This window comes from Neofelis nebulosa, chromosome 1, assembly GCF_028018385.1.
Source record: "Neofelis nebulosa isolate mNeoNeb1 chromosome 1, mNeoNeb1.pri, whole genome shotgun sequence".
NCBI lineage: Eukaryota > Metazoa > Chordata > Mammalia > Carnivora > Felidae > Neofelis > Neofelis nebulosa.
Window position 1 is genome coordinate 133325409 of NC_080782.1, and position 20506 is coordinate 133345914.

A 20506-nucleotide genomic window follows, 5' to 3' on the forward strand; every position below is an offset into this window, starting at 1 on the left:
ATATATAGCGCTTAATGTCTCTCCATACAGGGTCAGACATAACGGTTTAAGAGGAACTAGTCTTTGGATAAAGGCTGCCAGAATTTCAGTGTCACAGGCCATAACTGGAGCACATGAGATATCACCCGTAAGGAAGAGATTTCTTAATTTTTCTCTCTGAACATTGCCGACCTAACACAGCTGATTTGGCCCTGCCAATGCAGTCTCCCATATGATATGCAGGATCTTGTTTCTCCTCCTGTTTTGACTCCCAGAGTCTCAAGCTCACATGAAACCTGACCACTTTTAGGTTGTCAGCTTTGGTCTGAACTGAGAAATGGCAAGAATTTTGCTGTTATAGTTTGCTACAGGAATTCAGCGCCCCAATCTACTGCCTTGACCCATATGCTATCCAAGGTCCCGTTGCCTCTGTTCCTGGCTGTATAAACTCCTTCTGTGTGCTTTGGTGTTCACACAGCACATTGGGAACCAAAGGGGAACATGTCTGCTGGGTTTGGATGATGTGCTGTCCTAAGTGAACCCATCTGCCGTTCAGGGAGCCAAGGTGGGAGTGAGGCTGAGGACCCTGTATTAAGCCAGGAAGTAATGATGCCTTTAATGGAGATAAGCTCTCACATTTCAAGTCACTCTGCCTCAGGCAACCCATGCTTCTCATTGGGAAAGTATGGATTTCCATCTAGAATAAGAGGAATACTTTCCCACCGTGAGAAGGCAAAGGATAGATGCATCAGCAGTTTTAAAAAGACATAGGTTGTTTGTTATGTGTGCACCTCTGTAAACCCATCTGATTCAGCAGGAAGGTTTCTCTTCCAGGGGTAAATGGGGTCACATGTGGAATGTATCAGCACCAGATTTCAGAAGAGTGCCATATAGCTTATAAGAACCAGCAGCCAGGATGTTCTCAAATTGAGCAAGACACTAGAGAGTACTTACCTTCTTTATAGCAATAAACATGAGGGAGTTTAAAAAATCCTGTCCTACTTATAGCTGTAAAACTGGTTTGAACCATCAACATTTTCTGTAAGAATGTTTTGGACCCAGACTCTTCCACTGTCTTGCAATATTCGAAATAAACTTGGGTAGTTTTAACAACATATTTACTGGAGAAAGTAAGAGCTACTCCATAATGACAGTTAATAACAAAACAGTTAAATCACAAGTGTTTCAAGAATCAAGTGTATTATGTGCATGTGCGTGTGCTTGGTACATTCTGGATTTTCCTGGCTGCTGCCAGAATACATCTAATGAATAAATATTTCTCAGGCTGTTTGCTTTTCCTAAAAGATTCTTCAGGGAATAACACACGTCTTCAAGAAGAACCTTACTTCTCTTTGGCTCTTTATATTGGCAAGTAGAGACAGAGAATCTAGGTCCAAATATATTTGATTAGGCCTTTTCTTTGGCCAAAGTATGAGGTAGGTGAAATGAGCCTTCAGTTTTCCTTAGGCATCCTTCCCTTAGATCCCTCCGCCATGCTCTAGATGCCCAGAGGCTTGTATACTGTCTCCTCCTGTTTACAAGTTGAGTTTTAGACTCTCCCTCTTTTCTCATTCTTTGTCCACCCTCACCCCCAAACTATCGGTTCTTATTTCTCACTGTAGGCAACCTACATGACTAATGATCAGAAAATCAAGCTTGTTACTGGCCATCCGCTCCCCACCCCTGGCCCCCACTTCCACTCCACCCCACCCCAACTTGTGCCTGTGGTAATGCCAGTCCTGCCTGGAAACATTTCTTCCCAACTGGCTGTTGACCACCTCTGAATCATCCTTCATGGGCTACTGCTTATAACTCGCCTTTCACAAAACCTTTATGTATTTTGCCAAGTAGGTACGATTGTTCCCTCCTTTGAAATCTTGGAGTGATTTGTTTGAAGTCTCATCTTACTATCTTTGGTCTGATGATGTATTTCATGCTTTTCTTTTATGAGCCTCATACTAGATGATACATTACCAAAGAGCAGCCCTTTCGGATGCTTCCTTCCCCATGAGTCATGTCCTGAAGACCCTCATGAAGTCCTTTGCTCCATAAATAACCATGGATCTTGTCTCTTCAAAAGCACTAGAAAGGGCTCTCCTCTGGTTGGAAATAGATAATCCAATTACATTTGATTTAAAAAATGGCTTAGTGCTGTTTTCCAAGCTCATTAAAAAAAAGGATTCCGTTGCCAAAAATGTTTATGATACTCTATATTCTCTTTGGTAGTTTACAATGCACAGACTCACACTGAAGGCTCTGAGAAGTCCTGCTTTGATAAGTCTAGCATTTTCCAAATTTATTTGATCACATAATACCCATTTTATTGTTTTCCTTTTAACTCTTCAAAAAGTTTACCCAAAAGTAACTGGATGAATTTTGGCTCAGGGTTTTTATTTCTTTATTGTCATTAGGAACTTCCATCTAGAGTGACAATGGTTATAAATAAATATAAAGAGTTTTACTGGAGGGAAATCTGGTGGAAATGTGCACATCTGGGGCTTCTCAACACTTAGCATGCAGGTAATCTTTTGGTCTTTTTCTTTGTAACCAATTTTTATAAAAGTATCATTTCCTCTTGGATTTGGACCCAGAATTACGGTTTTTTTTTTTTTTTGAACCGTGAGAATCGTAAAAATAGGATTAAATATGGTTCACGAGGCAAAACTGTCTATATGTGAATGAATCTTATTTTCTTCTCCTTATTCTCTCTCTCCTGTTTTCCCTTCTTTTCTCCCTCCCTTTCTCCTTCCCTCCCTCTCTAGGTTGTACCAATAACCCACTGAAATATTTGAAAGTATTTCTAGCTGAAAAGCCTGTACAATGTCCAGATGAGGAGTTGTGGTTCATCAAATTATTGGAGAGTTTGGAAATCACTTGAATAGTTTTGATTACAAAGAAAGCCTGTGACTAGCTTATAAACCCTTTTGTGTCTATTATAAAACAGTCTCAAAATTGGTAAACAGAGGCAATCAGGGTTACTGAGTACACAGAATTTGGAGTCAGAGTGGCATCAAACTAAGTTGTGTTCCTGGATAGGTTACTGAATCTCTCTAAGCCTGATTCCTCAGCTACAATGTGAAGATAACACAAGTACCTTACAAGGTTGCTGTGAGATTTTATAGGTAAAGTAGTTAACAGAATGCTTGGTGTATATGAAGTGCTTAAAAAGGGTTCATTGTTATTTTGAGTGGCTAAGAACATAGATTTTTATTTCAGTTGTCTCTGATACAAACTGAAAAAAAAAAAAGGAAAGGAAAGAAAGTTAAAGTCACACAGACATCTTTAGTTAAAAGACATTTCCAAGAATCTCTTTATTTGTGTGGTTCTGGGTTAAAACTAGCCAAAAGAGGAACTTCAGTGAGATATGGACAGGAAAGTGGAAAGAGCACCCATTAATCTGAAAGGCTTTTTGCAAATAGGTGCTTGGCAGGTTCCAAGCCTTTGCTCTCTTGAGCTCCATGTCCATTTCTTCTCTCCAAATGTTAGTCCTGTTGACCAACAGCAAACTCAGATCTACTACCAGGTGTTTGAGTACCTACAAAGGAGGTAGCTTCACAGAGGCGCCAGCATCCCAAAGACCTCTTAACAAATTACCCCGCCCTAGTCATACTTACCTGGCAGCTCAGACTAGTTGGTGACCCCTCTGATTCTTCAACTCTTCTTCACTTCGCCAGGGCTTCTGCAGTTGTGTGAATTCAAATCTGGCGAATGATAAACCTAGGTTTTAAATTCACAGTTCAAGGTCTAAGTTGGGAACCAGAAAGCTTCCATGACTCTCTTCACATAAAACCTTTTTACCTGTACTGCTGATGTTTCACCATCAAAACTCATATTCAAAGTCCTAGAATATCCAAGGGGACCACCTTGGGGTATAACATGTGAGGTTTTACACATGCCAAAGGAATTGCAAGATTTCACTAATTCATGTTAACTGAAACCCAAGGTAGATGTATGGGGACAATTCTTAATGGCTTTATATTAGGGCAGAAGGAATATAATGTTTTATTAGCCTATATGTTTTTGATATGAGTTCACTAAGTGGAGATTCTGGATTCAAAGTGTTACTTCATGTGATTGGGAGTAACTCCAACAAAGGGCCTGAAAATTGGACCCACTGGTGGTCCACAATGAATAAAATCGAGATGCCAGAACTTCCTTGTTATAATGTAGTAGTATACAGGAAAGTATACAGACATGTAGGGAGATGGTTTTAATATTATAGATGCTCACCTACCTGCTGAATTCATCCCCTGAAAGGCTCCAGAGGGCATTCCCTTGACCAAGGCTTTGAACTCCCTTCACATCAGCGAAGGCTGTACTGGAATCCTTAAAGAACTTGGTAAAGCCTATTTTCTGAAGCCCTTAAATAACATTGGGAAGTGCTGCCACAGAACTGGGCCTCTTAAATTTAATGATGATACAATTCCATAAGGGCAGGAACAAAAGGGCTGCATTTCACTGTCAGAAACCAGATGGGAATGGTTACCATGAAGGGTAGCAGAATCAAAGGGGTAAAGGGAATGGTTTGACCAGCAAAGATCTTGGCTAATTGATCATGGAGTCCCTAGGACTGAAATAGATGGGCATTCTACTAAAGTCTTATTTGATTTGTGTGAGCATTAAATCTCTAGACTTTGTGGGAAGAGGTCTGATTTGGATAACCACATCAGGAAATTGCACTCCCCTGATCAATTTCCATATAAGAATCAGTTCATTGAGAATGCCTTGAGTGAAGAGGAGACTGGATCATTTTAAAAAAGGAAGGATCCTGCTATACTGTCCAATATTATACTGTAAATTACCTTCAGGTTTTCTCTGATGGGCACAATGTACTGGAGAAGGGAAATTATCAGACTTTTTGATAATTATTGTCAATTGATATTATTCCTGGTGACCCTAAGTTCCTATTATAGCCCCACAGAGCAAGAGCTTATGGAAATCAGATAATTTAATCAAGTTCTGGCTTAAGTCTCTCTCATAAAGAATCCCCAAGCCTCTACAACCACACCACAGTTATTTTCCCAATTCTGGGAAGCATATTTGGAAAAGAAATACTCAGAAACTGGCAGAAGCCCTGCTTACCTTGTTGGTTCCATGATATGTTGAATGAGGGTTTTTATGATAATAATGGCAATGGGAGTCCCTTGAATTGTCTCTACATACCGAAATTGGAAATAAAACCAATATTGCATTCTTGGAGGGATTTCACCATTACTTCTATCATTAAGGATTTGAAGGATGCAAAAATGGTAAGTCTCTGGCCCCCAATACTGGTGCCAGAATTGAATAATAAGAAAAAAAAGACACTGTATCATTTTGTTAGGCCATGTGCTTGAGGGTGATGGGGAACATGGTAATACCAGAGATTTACATGAGCATGAGCCCACTGCTATGTTTGATTTGTCGTACTATGAGTTCTCTGTACAAAAACAATATTGTATGGAATGCCACAATAGTGAATGAAACATTTGGTAGGTTCATAGAAGAAATTTTGGCAGAAACTTTGGAGGCTGGGAAGGGCAAATGCACATTCAGGGCAAGTAGCTCTTTCTGTGAGAACAAGTCGCTGCCTGTGTTGTGACACAAGTGAACTGATGTAAGCATACTGCAATCAAGGTGGTGGGCAGGTCTTCCCAAAGAATTCTACCATCATGGGAAAAAATATCTTCTCTGCTATTGGTAGGTTGAGCTCTCTGCAGTGACTGCCCTTGGTGAGTGGATGTTCATGTTGCTGAACCCAAGCACAATCTCCATTTCTGCCACCAATGTCTCTTGTTCCTGAGCCTATTGGCAATGAAAAGGGTGGCTGAGGAAAGACACTGGCCAACATACACAGACCTTGTCATCTCATCCACTTGATGACTGAGACCTCTCTGGTGAGGGTGCTCTTTGGTGAGGGGTCAAATAGAATATATGGATAGAAGTTCTTCAGGAAGGTCTGCCCATATACCTTTTCCTTAGAACTCCCTCGTCACCAGTTTCAAAATCACACTCCTGCCAATCCTTGCCAATCCAGCCAAACCATCTTGATTGCAGGATTACATTAGATTGCTTCTATCACAAAACAAGGAGTAATTTGTTCTCATAGAAAGACACTTACCCTGAACATGGACTTGCCTTCTCAGCCTGCCAAGTTTTTGCCACAATACCACCCATTCATTTACCAAATGCCTCATTCTCTGCTATGGTATTCCATACAATATTTGTTTCTGTTCAGGGAACCTGTGTTACAACAAGTAAAATGTGGCACAGGCCTCATGCTCATGCAAATCTCTGGTATTAACATCACCCTGAAACAGATGGCCTGATAGAATGATGCAGTCTCTGTCTCTCTCAGTATTCAGTTCTAGCACCAACTGGGTGAAAACATTCTGAAGGTCTTCTAAGATACTGAATATGTTCTGATTCATCTACCAGTACAGGGTGATATTTCTTTAATTTTTAAAAAATGCTTATTTATTTTTGAGGTGGAGAGAGACAGAGTGCAAGTGGGGGAGGGGCAGTGAGGGAGGGAGACACAGAACCCGAAGCAGGCTCCAGGCTTTTTGAGCTGTCAGCACAGACCCGACGTGGGGCTTGAACCCACAAACCGTGAGATCATGACCTGAGCTGAAGTCGGACGCTTAACCAACTAACTGAGTCATCTAGGTGCTCCACAGGGTGCTATTTCTACTTAGATTCACAGACTTAGGAATCAAGGGATGAGATTGAGAACGTCTCATCTTAAAATGTAATTTTTTACCTCTCTGATGCCCGTACTCTCATGACTTAAGATGTATGGATATTAGTTAATTTTATATCTCAGCAATTAAATGAAATCTCAGCAATTAAACAAAAGAATATACAGAAGTAAGGGGACATCTAGAATCAAAATGCCCTCCATATTAAAATGAAGGTAAAAAAATCACTGACGAGGGATGTGTCATGAACCGTGCAGATGGTGAGGTTTTACTCTACTTCCAATCTGTTGTATCAGCCTGCCCACTTTGAGGGCAGAACACAGAAGACAAAGAGAAGACTCTTTGTCTCTGGGTTGGAGACAAAGGACTTTGTTACTCACAGCAATAGCAGTAGCACAGAGTCAGCATTTTCTTGTGCCAGTTTCCTGAGCCCCAATTCCCCCAGGGTGACACAAAGACAGCAGGGTGATATCTGCACATGCAGTGACTTGTATCACAGGAGAGGGACCCCCGTTTTAGGGCCAGAAACCTTTATAATGAGAGGTAGGCACGTCTGCCCTTTGCTCCACTATCTTTATCCAAGGCTGTTCAACTGTCTTCCACGGCCGTACAAACATCCCTTACCAGACACTCCCGAACAAAAGCAGACAGTGCCAAGAGGTGTAGAGACGTGAGAGACCTGTGAAGAAGTGCCTCCCAACAGGAAGCTTCACATATTTTATTGAAAAAAAAAATCTAAGAAATCATGTGAATCATGTACAACATTTTCTCACAAGAAAACATTTAAGCTGTTTTTTTTAACGTTTCACAGAATTGTAAAACTTTTAGTTTTCGAAAGGAGAAAACACAATGAAACTACCACAGTATCATAAGCATTTTGTTTCTTCTTGTTTCTAGGGAAAAGGCTGGAAAATAATTGGTACGTTTTCTCATGATGATTCGTGAGGCTAAGTACTATACTCTTTTATAAATCTACTAAAAAGATACAAGGCAACGGGTGGATCGCTGATTTCTTTCAAAATATTTTAAAAAGCTAAAATCTAATGACAACATGTTAAAATAATACATATTTTTGTAGGATGTTACCATTTCTATAATGGTTTCTCTACACTATATCAACAGTGCAATGGTGATTCAGTGTAAATCATTACAGTGTTTCATTGTTACACTACTTGTGTTCAAGTACATGTTCATGAACATGATCAAAGTCTCTATTTTGACTTTTCCTTTCCATTATTAAAATAAGGTTATAATTACAGTAGAATTTTTCCTATGGATATCTCTAAATCCGAACCAAATTCATAATACATTCTCTAAAAACCTGTTCAACACTCTGAGGTTTGTTATGTTTCCACATCTCCTGTAGATGACAGAAAATGGGCTAATTCTGCATCAGGAAACCAAGAAAACAAAAATGACTTCTCTCCTTATATAACTAAACTATTACACTAAGTTAGTATACATTCTGGATAACTCAATGGTATCGGCAGGGAGAGAATAGCACCTTAGAGACAGCCCTAACTTAAAAAAAAAATTTTTTTTAGAGCCTAATGATCTTGTTTTTTTTTTTTGTTTTTTTTCTTTTTCCCTTTTTATTTTTATTCTGGAAACTGGATCCAAGTTATTCATATAAAATTATTTATGAAGCCATATAGTATAAATCAAAATGTTTGTATGACCAAAACAAACACCATATTGGATGTTTGGCGGGCACCAAAATAAATTAATCTGATTAAATTATACGTAATCTGATAATATTTGGTCTGAGAAACATGCTAGTGTGTGTGTTTATAAATAATGTAACTGCAAAGAGCTGTGAGCCAGCCAGCCTGCTAGAGGTCAACTCTTCTGCTGCAGCTTTTGGGCATAGAAGTCCCTGCATGTCTCACAGCAGCGCTGATACCAGCGCATGTCCTGACATAGGTTCTTCTCACGTATCACTCGGCAGTACACAGGCCACTGGTCTCCCAGGCACTTGAAAGTCAGCGCAGCTGTGAAGAAGAAAACAGGGAACTCAATACACGTCGATATCCTCAGTGCCAGGGGTAAAACAAGTAGCAATCACTTAAGGGGAAGGATTTTTGCACACGCACTTTGACTCGTTCATATTGCCTTCTAGAACTTAACAGTAAGATTAGGAAACACACACACACACACACACACACACACCCTATAATAAAGGAGTAAAGTGGATGAATAACGGTCTTACTTATGAGCCCTTTTAGACTTATTCAAGCTAGATTTCTCAAATTCAGTGAGTTGTGATACAAATGGTGTTTAAGGCTCAATTTTATGGCTTTCATTTAAGCTTCTTTTTGGATTTTCAGTTGAGAAGATTAAAAAGAAAAATGAAAAGGCTCACTATATCCACCTTTATAGAAATATAAATTAACAAGTATTGTTATGGATGAAATACCAAAGCAAATGTGCTCACACTTATTTCAGATTTTCCTTTCTTAGATGTCAGGCATATCTAGGTGGGATATCTGGGGATCTTGATTTTACACATCTTTAAAATCAAAGCTGAGGGGTGCCTGAGTGGCTCACTCGGTTAAGCTGCCAACTTCGGCTCAGGTCACGATCTCGCGGTCCATGAGTTCGAGCCCCGCGTCGGGCTCTGGGCTGACCGCTCAGAGCCTGGAGCCTGTTTCAGATTCTGTGTCTCCCTCTCTCTCTGCCCCTCCCCTGTTCATGCTCTGTCTCTCTCTGTCTCAAAAATAAATAAAACGTTAAAAAAATTTTAATAAAAAAATAAAATCAAAGCTGATTATCAAAAGTGACTGAAATTTACAGTGATAAGGTATGTGAAATCTTTCTTTTGCCACTATTCTAATAAGATTCATTATTTTCCTTTTTAAAACCTTAGGTTTTCCACTGTGCTTGTGTGTTCAGGGATATATCTTCAAGAAATAATAAATGCAGAAAATGCAATTTTAATTAAAATTTTCTTTTAATCCATTATTTTCTGCCATGTGATACTTCAAGAAGGACTCCAACTAATTGCTAGAGAAAGGGATTATGTTGTTTTTGAATACATGGATTTAGGGCATCTGTTCTAGGATTGCTTAACTTTTTGTCTTAACTACTCTTAATTCTCTTTGAACTGACTATTTCCTAGAAATGTTAATTATTTGGCTAGAAAATGAGAATATTTTTATTTCCACGAAGAACCAAACTGTTCCATTTGATTGAATCTTACTGCTTAAAAAATATCTATGACAATTTAGCTCCTTTGATTTTGGCAATATTGTTCTGTTTGATTAAATTGTCACCCTGGGGGCGCCTGGGTGGCGCAGTCGGTTAAGCGTCCGACTTCAGCCAGGTCACGATCTCGCGGTCCGTGAGTTCGAGCCCCGCGTCAGGCTCTGGGCTGATGGCTCGGAGCCTGGAGCCTGTTTCCGATTCTGTGTCTCCCTCTCTCTCTGCCCCTCCCCCGTTCATGCTCTGTCTCTCTCTGTCCCAAAAATAAATAAAAAACGTTGAAAAAAAAATTAAAAAAAAAAAAAAAAAAAAAAAATAAATTGTCACCCTGTAAATTGTACACGCAGATTAAAAGTAAAGGTGGTAAGCATAAATTACCCCAATGACAGACAGGTAGTAGTGTTGTTAAAAGGCACTAGTTGCCACAGAAATAAAGGCTAATTCATTTATGAATTTTTTTAAGGCAAGTGTAGGCTATATTTACTGAAAATACATAATCTGTTTCTTGATGATAGATTAGATTGAATAACGGGAACTGAGAATATATATGAAAACATTTTATAACATAAAAATATGCAAATCAACATTTTTTTCATTTTTCTCATTTATTTAGTTATTTTTATATATAAACATGTATATACATTATTTTTCCTGTGGCTACATTCATTTTTTTAAATATAATTTATTGTCAAGTTGGCTAACATACAGTGTATACAGTGTGCTCTTGGATTGGGGGTAGATTCCGTGATTCATCACTTACATACAATGCCCAGGGCTCATCCCATCAAGTGCTCTCCTCAATGCTCATCACCCATTTTCCTCTTTCCCCAGACCCCCCGCCCCCCAATCAACCCTCAGTTTGTTCTCTGTATTTAAGAGTCTCTTATGGTTTGCCTCCCTCCCTCTCTGTTTGTAACTATTTTTACCTCTTCCCTCCCCACATGGTTTTCTGTTAAGTTTCTCAAGTTTCACATATGAGTGAAAACATATGATATCTGTCTTTCTCTGACTGACTTATTCCACTTAACATAATGCCCTCCAGTTCCATCCACATTGCTGCAAATGGCAGGATTTCATTCTTTCTCATTGCCAAGTAGTATTCCATTGTATATATAAACCACATCTTCTTCATTCATTCATCAGTTGATAGACATTTAGGCTCTTTCCATAATTTGGTTATTGTTGAAAGCACTGCTATAAACAATGGAACATGTGCCCCTATGCACCAGCACTCCTGTATCCTTTGGATCAATTCCTAGTAGTGCTATTGCCAGGTGATAGGGGAGTTCTATTTTTAATTTTTTGAGAAACCTCCACACTGTTTGCCAGAGCAACTGCACCAGTTTGCATTCCTATCAACAGTGCAAGAGGGTTCCCATTTCTCCACATCCTCGCCAGCATCTGTTGTTTCCTGAGCTGTTAATTTTAGCTACTCTGACTGATGTAAGGTGGTATCTCATTGTGGTTTTGATTTGTATTTCCCTGATGAGGAATGACGTTGGGCATCGTTTTGTGTGTCTGTTGGGCATCTGGATGTCTTCTTTGGAAAAGTGTCTATTCATGTCTTCTGCCCATTTTTTGAGTGGATTATTTGTTTTTCAGGTGTAGAGTTTGGTAAGATCTTTATAGATTTTGGATACTAACCCTTTATTTGATATGTCATTTGCAAATATCTTTTCCCATTCTGTCAATTGCCTTTTAGTTTTGTTGATTGCTTCCTTTGCAGTGCATAAGTTTTTTTTTTTTTTTTTTTTACCTTCATGAGGTTCCAATAGTTCATTTTTGCTTTTAATTCCCTTGCCTTTGCAGACATGTCAAGTAAGAAATCGCTGCAGCTGAGGTCAAAGAGGTTGTTGCCTGTTTTCTCCTGTAGGGTCTTGATGGTTTCCTGTCTCACATTTAGTTAGGTCTTTCATCTATTTTGAGTTTATTTTTGTGTATGGTGCAAGAAAGTGGTCTAGTTTCATTCTTCTGCAGGTTGCTGTTATGTTCTCCCAGCACCATCGCTAAAGAGACTGTCCTTTTCCACTGGGTACCCTTTCCTGCTCTGTCAAGGATTAGTTGGCCATACATTTGTGGGTCCAATTCTGGGTTCTCTATTCTGTTCCATTGGTCTATGTGTCTGTTTTTATGCCAATACCATGCTGTCTTGATGATTACAGCTTTGTAGTAGAGGCTAAAGTCTGGAATTGTGATGCCTTCCGCTTTGGTCTTCTTCTTCAAAATTACTTTGGCTATTCGGGGCCTTTTGTGGTTCCATAGAAATTTTACGATTGTTTGTTCTAGCTTTGAGAAGAATGCTGGTGCAATTTTGATTGGGATTGCATTGAATGTGTAGATTGCTTTGGGCAGTATTGACATTTTAACAATATTTGTTCTTGCAATCCATGAGCATGGAATGTTTTTCCATTTCTTTGTGTCTTCTTCAATTTCCTTCATAAGTCTTCTATAGTTTTCAGCATACAGATCTTTTACATCTTTGGTTAGGTTTATTCCTAGGTATTTTACGGTTCTTGGTGCAATTGTAAATGGGATCAATTTCTTGATTTCTCTTTCTGTTGCTTCATTATTGGTACATAGAAATGCAACCGATTTCTGTACATTGATTTTGTATCCTATGACTTTGCTGAATTCATGTATCTGTCCTAGCAGCTTTTTGGTGGAGTCTTTTGGGTTTTCCATAAATCCATGTTAATAGCATTTATTCGTATCTGATATTATGTCCTTAAGGATTCAAAAGCTATTCCCTCTTGTTTGGTGGATTAGATCCAGGTATCCATTCCTATTGAAAGCCATTTTTTACTCTGTCTCTCTCGAAAGGATAATTTGCACCCAGGGTCAAAAGGAAGGCTATTGACAACAGAGACATCTAAGGTACATACCACAATCTCACCTTTCCAGAGCCATTATCTTAGTTGATAGTTCTACCACAAAACTGGTCAGAACCAAAATATGATTCCATCCTCCAACCCTTTCTATGATGACCTTGAGAGGTGTGGCATTTGTATTTCCAGGGCCTGGCTCTGAGTAGACAGTTTCAGGAGTCTTGTTTAGTCTTTAGGAGTTTTTTTTATCCTCCTGACCATTGGGACTAAACTATAGTCAAGCATAGTTTTAGTTTAGTTAGAACCAAACTAATTCATATAGATTTATTTATGACAAAGTTTTACGATAATACACAAAACAGCCATAAGCATTTCCATGCTTCTCAAAACCATCCCCTTTTTGGTCTGCTTACCCAGCCGGGGTGACGTTATGGTATTTACATTAATCTTCTCATTGCAAGGCTGAAGGTGGCATGGCCTGTATGCTGCAGGTTTCTCTGAAGAAAAACATTCATTTCCATGTCTTCCTGTGATCTTATGCATGCACTGAATAACACGGGACTGCATTCCTTTGCCACAGGTAATTGAGCACTAGGAGAGATAGAATATTGTACAAATAAAAATATGATAATCTGCATTAAAAAAATTAAAAAATAAGGGGGGGGCGCCTGGATGGCTCAGGCGGTTGAACGTCCGACTTTGGCTCAGGTCGTGATCTCGTGGTCTGTGAGCTCGAGCCCCGCGTTGGGCTCTGTGCTGACAGCTCAGAGTCTGGAGCCTGCTTCGGATTCTGTGTCTCCCTCTCTCTCTGCCCCTCCCCCGCTCATGCTCTGTCTCTCTCTCTGTCAAAAATAAATAAACATTAAAAAAAATTTAAAACAAATATGATAATCTGGATTTTCTAATAAAATACCCTTTTCATGGATTCCTTATATTTCAGCTGAATGGAGTCTGTCTTCATTTGTAGGATATTTTTCAAAGAAGAACATATTTGATATACAATGGTCTTTGATGAGAGAAATCTTTCAGGTCCAAATATATCACTAGATTTAATTTGTAACACAAATAAGCTGGTGCTTATTTGACTGTGAAAATACAATTGTTTTATGGTATCAAAGTTAAATGTGAAAGAGCAAACATGGCTTTGTTTCTGAAAACAATGATTTATTAACTAAGCATGCTACTTTCTACAGAGTAAAGATTTAGCCATAGTTAGCAAAATATGTAAAGAATTCTGTCAACTCCAAAGGACATCAACACACCAAAGTCATACATCAGTTTTCAGGATTATAAAAAAATGCAATGAAGTAACTACAGACACATGATAACTCAAAATACATAATTTTAGCAGATAATGGCTGAATAGTGCCTCTCATAAAATTCTGAAAACAAGAGAAAAACATGTTAGTTGCATTCCTTATGCAGGTTAAGTTTTGTAACTGTCTGGGAATAACCTGAAAATGAAAATTATATCCAGGAAATAATGGAAGTTCTATAATTCATTTAACTAAAACACCATCATTTCTGCCTTTGAAACTAACAGAATAAGCTTTCTCACGAAATTAAATAGTCTAATAGCCTCAGGATCTAATTTTAATTAGCACACTTAGGAAATAAAAAATATCAGACTATTACTATTAATTATTTTCTTTATAAAATACATTTGGGTAAAAATTTCATTGCATATATGTGAAATATGAACAGATACTTGAAACAAGTGAAATCCCAAGGTCTTCTAAATTAGTTCTTACTTTATTATAGAAGATACTACTAAACAACTGGATATTTCCCCAAATCATGTCACTGCGATTAAAGACAGACAGACATTAAAAGAAAAAGCCAAATATTCTGGCCTTGACATGAGGAAAATGGGCTCCAATACTGTCTCTTACAACTAATTTACCTGGAACTTATTTTTCCTTTTTGTTAAGCAAGGCATTGCAGTAGATCATAACTACACTTTTGGGTCTAAATTACTATGAAAGCAAAAATTCCAAATAACTTATTGTTACTGTTTACTTATTTGTTTTGAGAGACAGAGACAGAAAGTGCATGTGTGCAAGCAGGGGAGAGGCAGAGAGAGAGGAAGAGAGGAGAGAGAGAATCCTAAGCAGGCTCTGCTCTGTCAGCGTAGAGCCCAATGCAGGGCTCAAACCCAGGAACCTGGAGATCACGACCTGAGCAGAAATCAAGAGTTGGATGCTCAGGGGTACCTGGGTAGCTCAGTCAGTTGAGTCTGCCTTCAGTTCAGATCATTATCTCACAGTTCCTGGGTTCGAGTCCCCACATTGGGCTCTCTGCTCTGTGCACAGAGCCTGCTTCAGATCCTCTGCCTCCCACTCTCTGCCCCTTCCTCATGCACGTGTGTGCGCATGCTCTCTCTCACTCTCATAAATAAATAAATAAGTAAATAAGTATTAAAAAAAAGGAGTTGTATGCAACTGAGCCACTCAGGCACCCCAAATGACTTATTATTAAGTTACTATAGTCTGGCAATGTTTTTACACTTTATTTACTTTGAGAGAGAGAGAGAGAGAGAGACAGGACACAAGTGGGGTAGGGGGAGAGAGAGAGAGAAAGAGAGAGAGAGTCCGAAGCAGACTCCAGGCTCTGAGCTGTCAGCACAGAGCCTGACACGGGGCTCAGACTCACAAAACACGAGATCATGCCTGAGCCAAGCCGGACACTTAACCCACTGAGACACCCAGGCGCCCCTGTAGTCTGGCAATTTTTAAGTGGTGAAGCTTCATCAGAGCACAGGGTCTATAATTTCATCATCTAATTAATTATTCAGTGTGCCAGCCAACAATGGTATGACAGAAGTTCTGCCAAGATTAGAGTTGGCTTAAATGTTTCAGAATAGTCAAGCATTTATTGATTTTTCAAATATTTGTTGACCACCCATTTTGTTCACGGTCTCCTGCACAAAATAAAAACAGCAAAAATTGTTAATATGATGGAGCTGATACTTTTATCAATAAACCATATTAACAAAACACTAAAACATATCAAATAAATGGAGCTAGAAACAGATTACAAAACTGTGGAAATTGGGCAATTTCATCCACTTTTAGCCAATTGTTTAATATTTTATTTATTTATGTATTTATTTATTTCATTTTTTTTTCAATTGCTTAGTATTTTAAATAATCAGCCACCCTACAGAACCAAAGTTTGCTGCTTTAGGATCAAAGGAAACGGATACTACTAATTCCGGAAGCTTTTACTTCATACAACACTAATGATAGTTAGCACTTACTTACTGTTTCTTATATGTAGGGTATTGTGTTAGGTCATGATTATTCAGCATTTCACATGAAGTCCTATATTTGTCCCTGTTACTCTGATGAGGAAATAGAGGCTCAAATAAGTGAAACTAATTGCTCAAGTCTTTACAGTTCAGACCTGGAGTGGAAATGGAGTCTGAACTCACATATGCTAAATTCAGAGACTAGATGCTTAACCAATTACTGCATCCTGGAACATTGCTAGCGCTTCTCTTTCTATGAATAGTCAGAAATCTTTTCTTTTCCTCTATCCTGCCAAATGAACCTCTCATCCTCGTATCTTACTATGAACTTAATTAAACATTAATGAATAAGAAGGGGTTTTTTGGTTTGTTTTGCTATAACGCAGGTTATAAGATAGAAGATAAACTTGTTTTTCAAGAACAATTCACAAGCATGATTTGTCTTGAGATACGGTGATCATATAACTTATCACCCAAATCAGGGCACTTGTGAAAGAAGTTGCTGATGATAATTATTCCTACAGTACAGGCATACCCTGGGACAGCCCCGAGTAATCTGGGACATACAATCACCCTATGTACAGACATCTTACTGATCTGTGTGTTAGACGGTAAACACAAATGAAGGGACACATGAAGCAGCTATTATATTTCATGCATTATCTAATATGCTCTTACATAGCATATTAAACTTTGGTTACACTTTGTCATAACCCCCATAACTTCACAAATGAAAAGAGTGAGGCTCATTGAGATTATTTCATTCATTCATTCAATTAATATTTATGGGAAGTCCACAATGTGCCAAACACTGTTTTGGATACTGGGATGTGATAGTACACAAAAGAGACAAAAACACATGCCCTCAGGGAGTTTACATTTTAATAGGAGGGAGCAAGAAAATAAAGATTTAAATTACATTGCATATTAGATAGTGACAGGTGCTATGGAAAAAACTAAAGCTGGGAAGGAAGGATGGGAAAGTTTGGGGTGGGGGGCTTTGTAATTCAAATAGGAGGATCAGATAAGGACTCACAGAGAGGGTGCCAAGAACAGCAAATGTAAGTCTTTTGATTCCAAATATGATGTTCTTTCCACTGTGTTTCTACAGATCTTGAAGTAATTACTTTCAATGGCTTTCTCTTTCTCTCCTTCCTCCCTTTTTCCTTTCTTTCCCTCCTTCCTACCTTCCCTCCTTCTGTCTTTTTTTAGCTACTACATTTTGAGTCTTGCTCTTCATACAAACACCAAGTAAATTTAAAATGTACTTGAAACAAGGCAGCACTATAGACTTCCCCCTATAGGCCAAAATGCTAAACTGTCAACATTAACCTGCCAGCAACTGGTAAAGAAACACAAGGTGTCCCTGATAACTTGCCATTGATATTTCTTTTACAGGGAAAATTCCCTGGAGTATTTTAAATAGAAAGACTTGTATTGTCTTTCAAGAATTCAAACAGTCAGTCTTGCCCTGATGGACCTTTGGAACAAAGCACCTCGTGAATCAATTCCATGAACTAGAAGCTTTTAATTCTGAGCCCCAAAGTGTCTGGAAGTGAAATTTGTTTAACTGACTTCCTGATAGTCATCATTTCAATCTACCTGAGAAAATAATGACCTTCCCTGCACTTGGGAACACACGAGTCATATCTTTAGATAATATCACCATAGATTTCTCTTATAATCGAATAAATCCTTTCTGGCCCTGGAACATTAGTGACAACTTTTAAGACTATTAAATTATGTCTACACTGTATGTCAAACACTAAGCTTGATTAGGGAAACTTTCTCGATAATTCACAGTTTGGGCTATTAAAATACATACAGAAATCATTTAGTAAATGAGAACCATGGACACAAACGTTGGCAAATCATTAAGAAGGCTTTATCCTGTTTTAAAATGAGATCCACATTGATAGAATCTTATAACCATTTCTATTACCTAAAATTTTCTTTCTGCCATTCTTATGCCAGGCAGTAAGAGATAAGAGACTTTATTCTACCTAAGAAAATTTCATTTAAACTAACTGAAAGAGAAATATCTGGAGAAGTAAGTGACATCCAAGTTGGGGAAAGTATATAGTAGATGTTTACTTAGTTCATATATTTTTCTGACAATGGCCAAGGATGATCTGATGATAGATACAGATATGTCTTGGAAAGTTGTATCTACTAACTTAGTAAATACAACTAAGTTAGATGATAAATTAGATGATAGCCCTGTCATGGACAGGATTTGCCAGTACTGGTAAAGGCAGGTTAAGATACCACAATGCTTTTGCCAAGTTACGGATTGGCCCAAATGTAAACAAACGAAGGGAAATAGAAAAAAATGTAGGAAAAACAAACACACTAAAAAATCCTTAACAAACTCTTAACTATGTGGCATTATCATAGAGAGGGATGAAATGAACTCTGAATGGCTGAGAAGTTCATCTCATGGGTAAGCCACAGTGTGGAATCCTTCCTTCCATCACAAAAAGATGGATGAGTGGTGAGGCACTGCCCAAAATGTGAACTGCAGGAAGAAAGTGACCATGGAAATTTCACTCCTGAAATGATATTATTTATGGCATTAATAGACAGCGTTGCTCAGGTCTTGGTTTAATATTTTGAAAAATATGTAAACACCTTAGAGAAGGTGTTCAAGGAAAGGCTGTTTACCTTGAGACATTTTATCAGTGCCTGATGGGATTATTTGTTTTCAAGTCTAATCTGATGGATTGAAGAGAATTAGCTTTTAATGAGCACAATGGTATAAACAAGTTTTTCATGCACCAAATACTACATAGGAGGTATGAGTGTACTCTGTTCCTAAATTTTCATTATTTTATATAGAAATATCCTTTCATGATGTATTTGAATATGTTTATTAAGAATCTGCATCTTTTAAAAATCACCGACATGTATTGTTCCCCGGAGTTTCTATGAATACCATTATGCAGAATGACATAAATTTAATAAATAGTAGTGAATGATAGATAGCAAATGTGCTCTGTAACACACTGACATGAGTAAAACATATTTAATTCAAAGAAAAAGTTCTGCGCAGGCACCAATAGCCATATAAAAATTTATAAAGTGTCAAAATGAGAGAGGAGAATGATTTTAAGAGGTCCTCAAGGTTCATAGGTTCTTGTCCATCATACTACTTGAATCTACTTTTGCAAAGTATAGGATTATCTTTCTGTCAATTGAATATTCATGAATCATGTAAGAATTTCCATCCATAATGTCTCATGGTGAAATCTACCAAAAGTCATGTCTTTGTTAAATTCATCAAAGAACACTGTTTTCTTCCGGTCCAAGAAGTAACCTATGTAGTTCTAGAAAACTTATTTTCACTTAAGAACTCTTTATAAATGGAATGTCCACCAACAGCTCTTAACCACTCTCCTATGTAAAGAGGAGACCCTCATTCTTGGCATTGATCTCTGACTCCATAGTGCTTCTGTGCTCCAGAGGTTCTGAGATCAAGTAGATCTATTCTGCGTACACAATTCTGAACATGGAGCTAAAAATGACTTCCACATCTATTCTTGGGTATTGGGATTCTGTAGTAAAGTGCCAAACTTTAAAGTTATTGGTTAAACGATAGTTTCTTACCTCTCCTTTCAGAACTTCAGAAGAGTCACAAAGACACTGTTTTTGGTGCTAGTTGTTTGTTACCCTGGATATTTCGATAACTTAGCTTTGGCAACAAACGGGGACACTGAGGTATAAATAAATTTGTAGACTTCAGTTAAATAATCAACTAGTTTGCCAGTGAGTTTATAGAACCATTCATCTGTGCATGTTAAACTGTAAAACTCTTCAAGCTGTAAATGCTGTAAAATGTCCTCTTAAACATCACACCAAAGAGGGGAAAACCCAATACTAAAAATACCACTATATTTATTTGCAGTTTTGTTGGTGAACAAATATAGCTAAACTAATGCTGGTTTACTTTGTTAATTCCTTAAAAAAAACAAAAACAAATTGCTGTGTATTCAGGGGTTAAAAATAATAATTCTCACACTTGGCCAGCACAGAGATTACCCGAGATTCCTTCCTTCTGGAGTGTGCCAAAGATATATATTTTGGAGAGAATGTGTATTCTCTAGGCCAACAGCTAAGGAAGGCTCTGTAATGCTTTACTCATTTCCAGCTGGCCTCTGTAAGAAATAGGAATTCCTAAATTAAGAGAAAATTGTCACTGGCAAACAGAGTTCAAAAAAATTTCTGAAACCAATATAATAGACAATCTTACAGAACCTGATACAATCTATAATGACGAGTGCCAATCTATAACAAGGTTAACAGCATTGACTTGGATAATTTGTCTTTGGGAATAAGTGGATTATTCCAGAGTGGTTTAACAAGACTGAAGTAGCATTCACAGCGGAGAGTGGACCTCATAAGGAAAGTAAATGATGACTTCTACTGGAAATTATTAGCGCAGCATTCCTATTCATTTATGTATATGTTTGGCGGTTCCATCTTTCAACTTTTTAATAAAGTGAGTGTGAAACAAGCATACTAAGGAACAAAAGTTTGGTTTGTTTTTTAAGATTTGCTATTTATTTTGGTCA

The 20506-nt window shown here is 38.1% G+C and overlaps 1 protein-coding gene across 2 annotated transcripts in view; it reads right to left on the reverse strand.

Annotated features, from left to right (window-relative positions):
* Positions 1–7322: 7322 nt before the first annotated feature.
* ADAMTS19 (ADAM metallopeptidase with thrombospondin type 1 motif 19) overlaps positions 7323–20506 on the reverse strand; it is a 241310-nt gene continuing 228126 nt past the window's right edge. For both annotated transcript variants that reach the window (XM_058737110.1, XM_058737119.1), the window contains 2 exons: positions 13099–13276; positions 7323–8650 (listed from right to left, as the gene is read on the reverse strand). In XM_058737110.1, the coding sequence (XP_058593093.1) occupies positions 8499–8650; positions 13099–13276 (330 nt within the window). In that variant the 3' untranslated portion in view covers positions 7323–8498. The remainder of the gene's footprint in view (positions 8651–13098; positions 13277–20506) is intronic.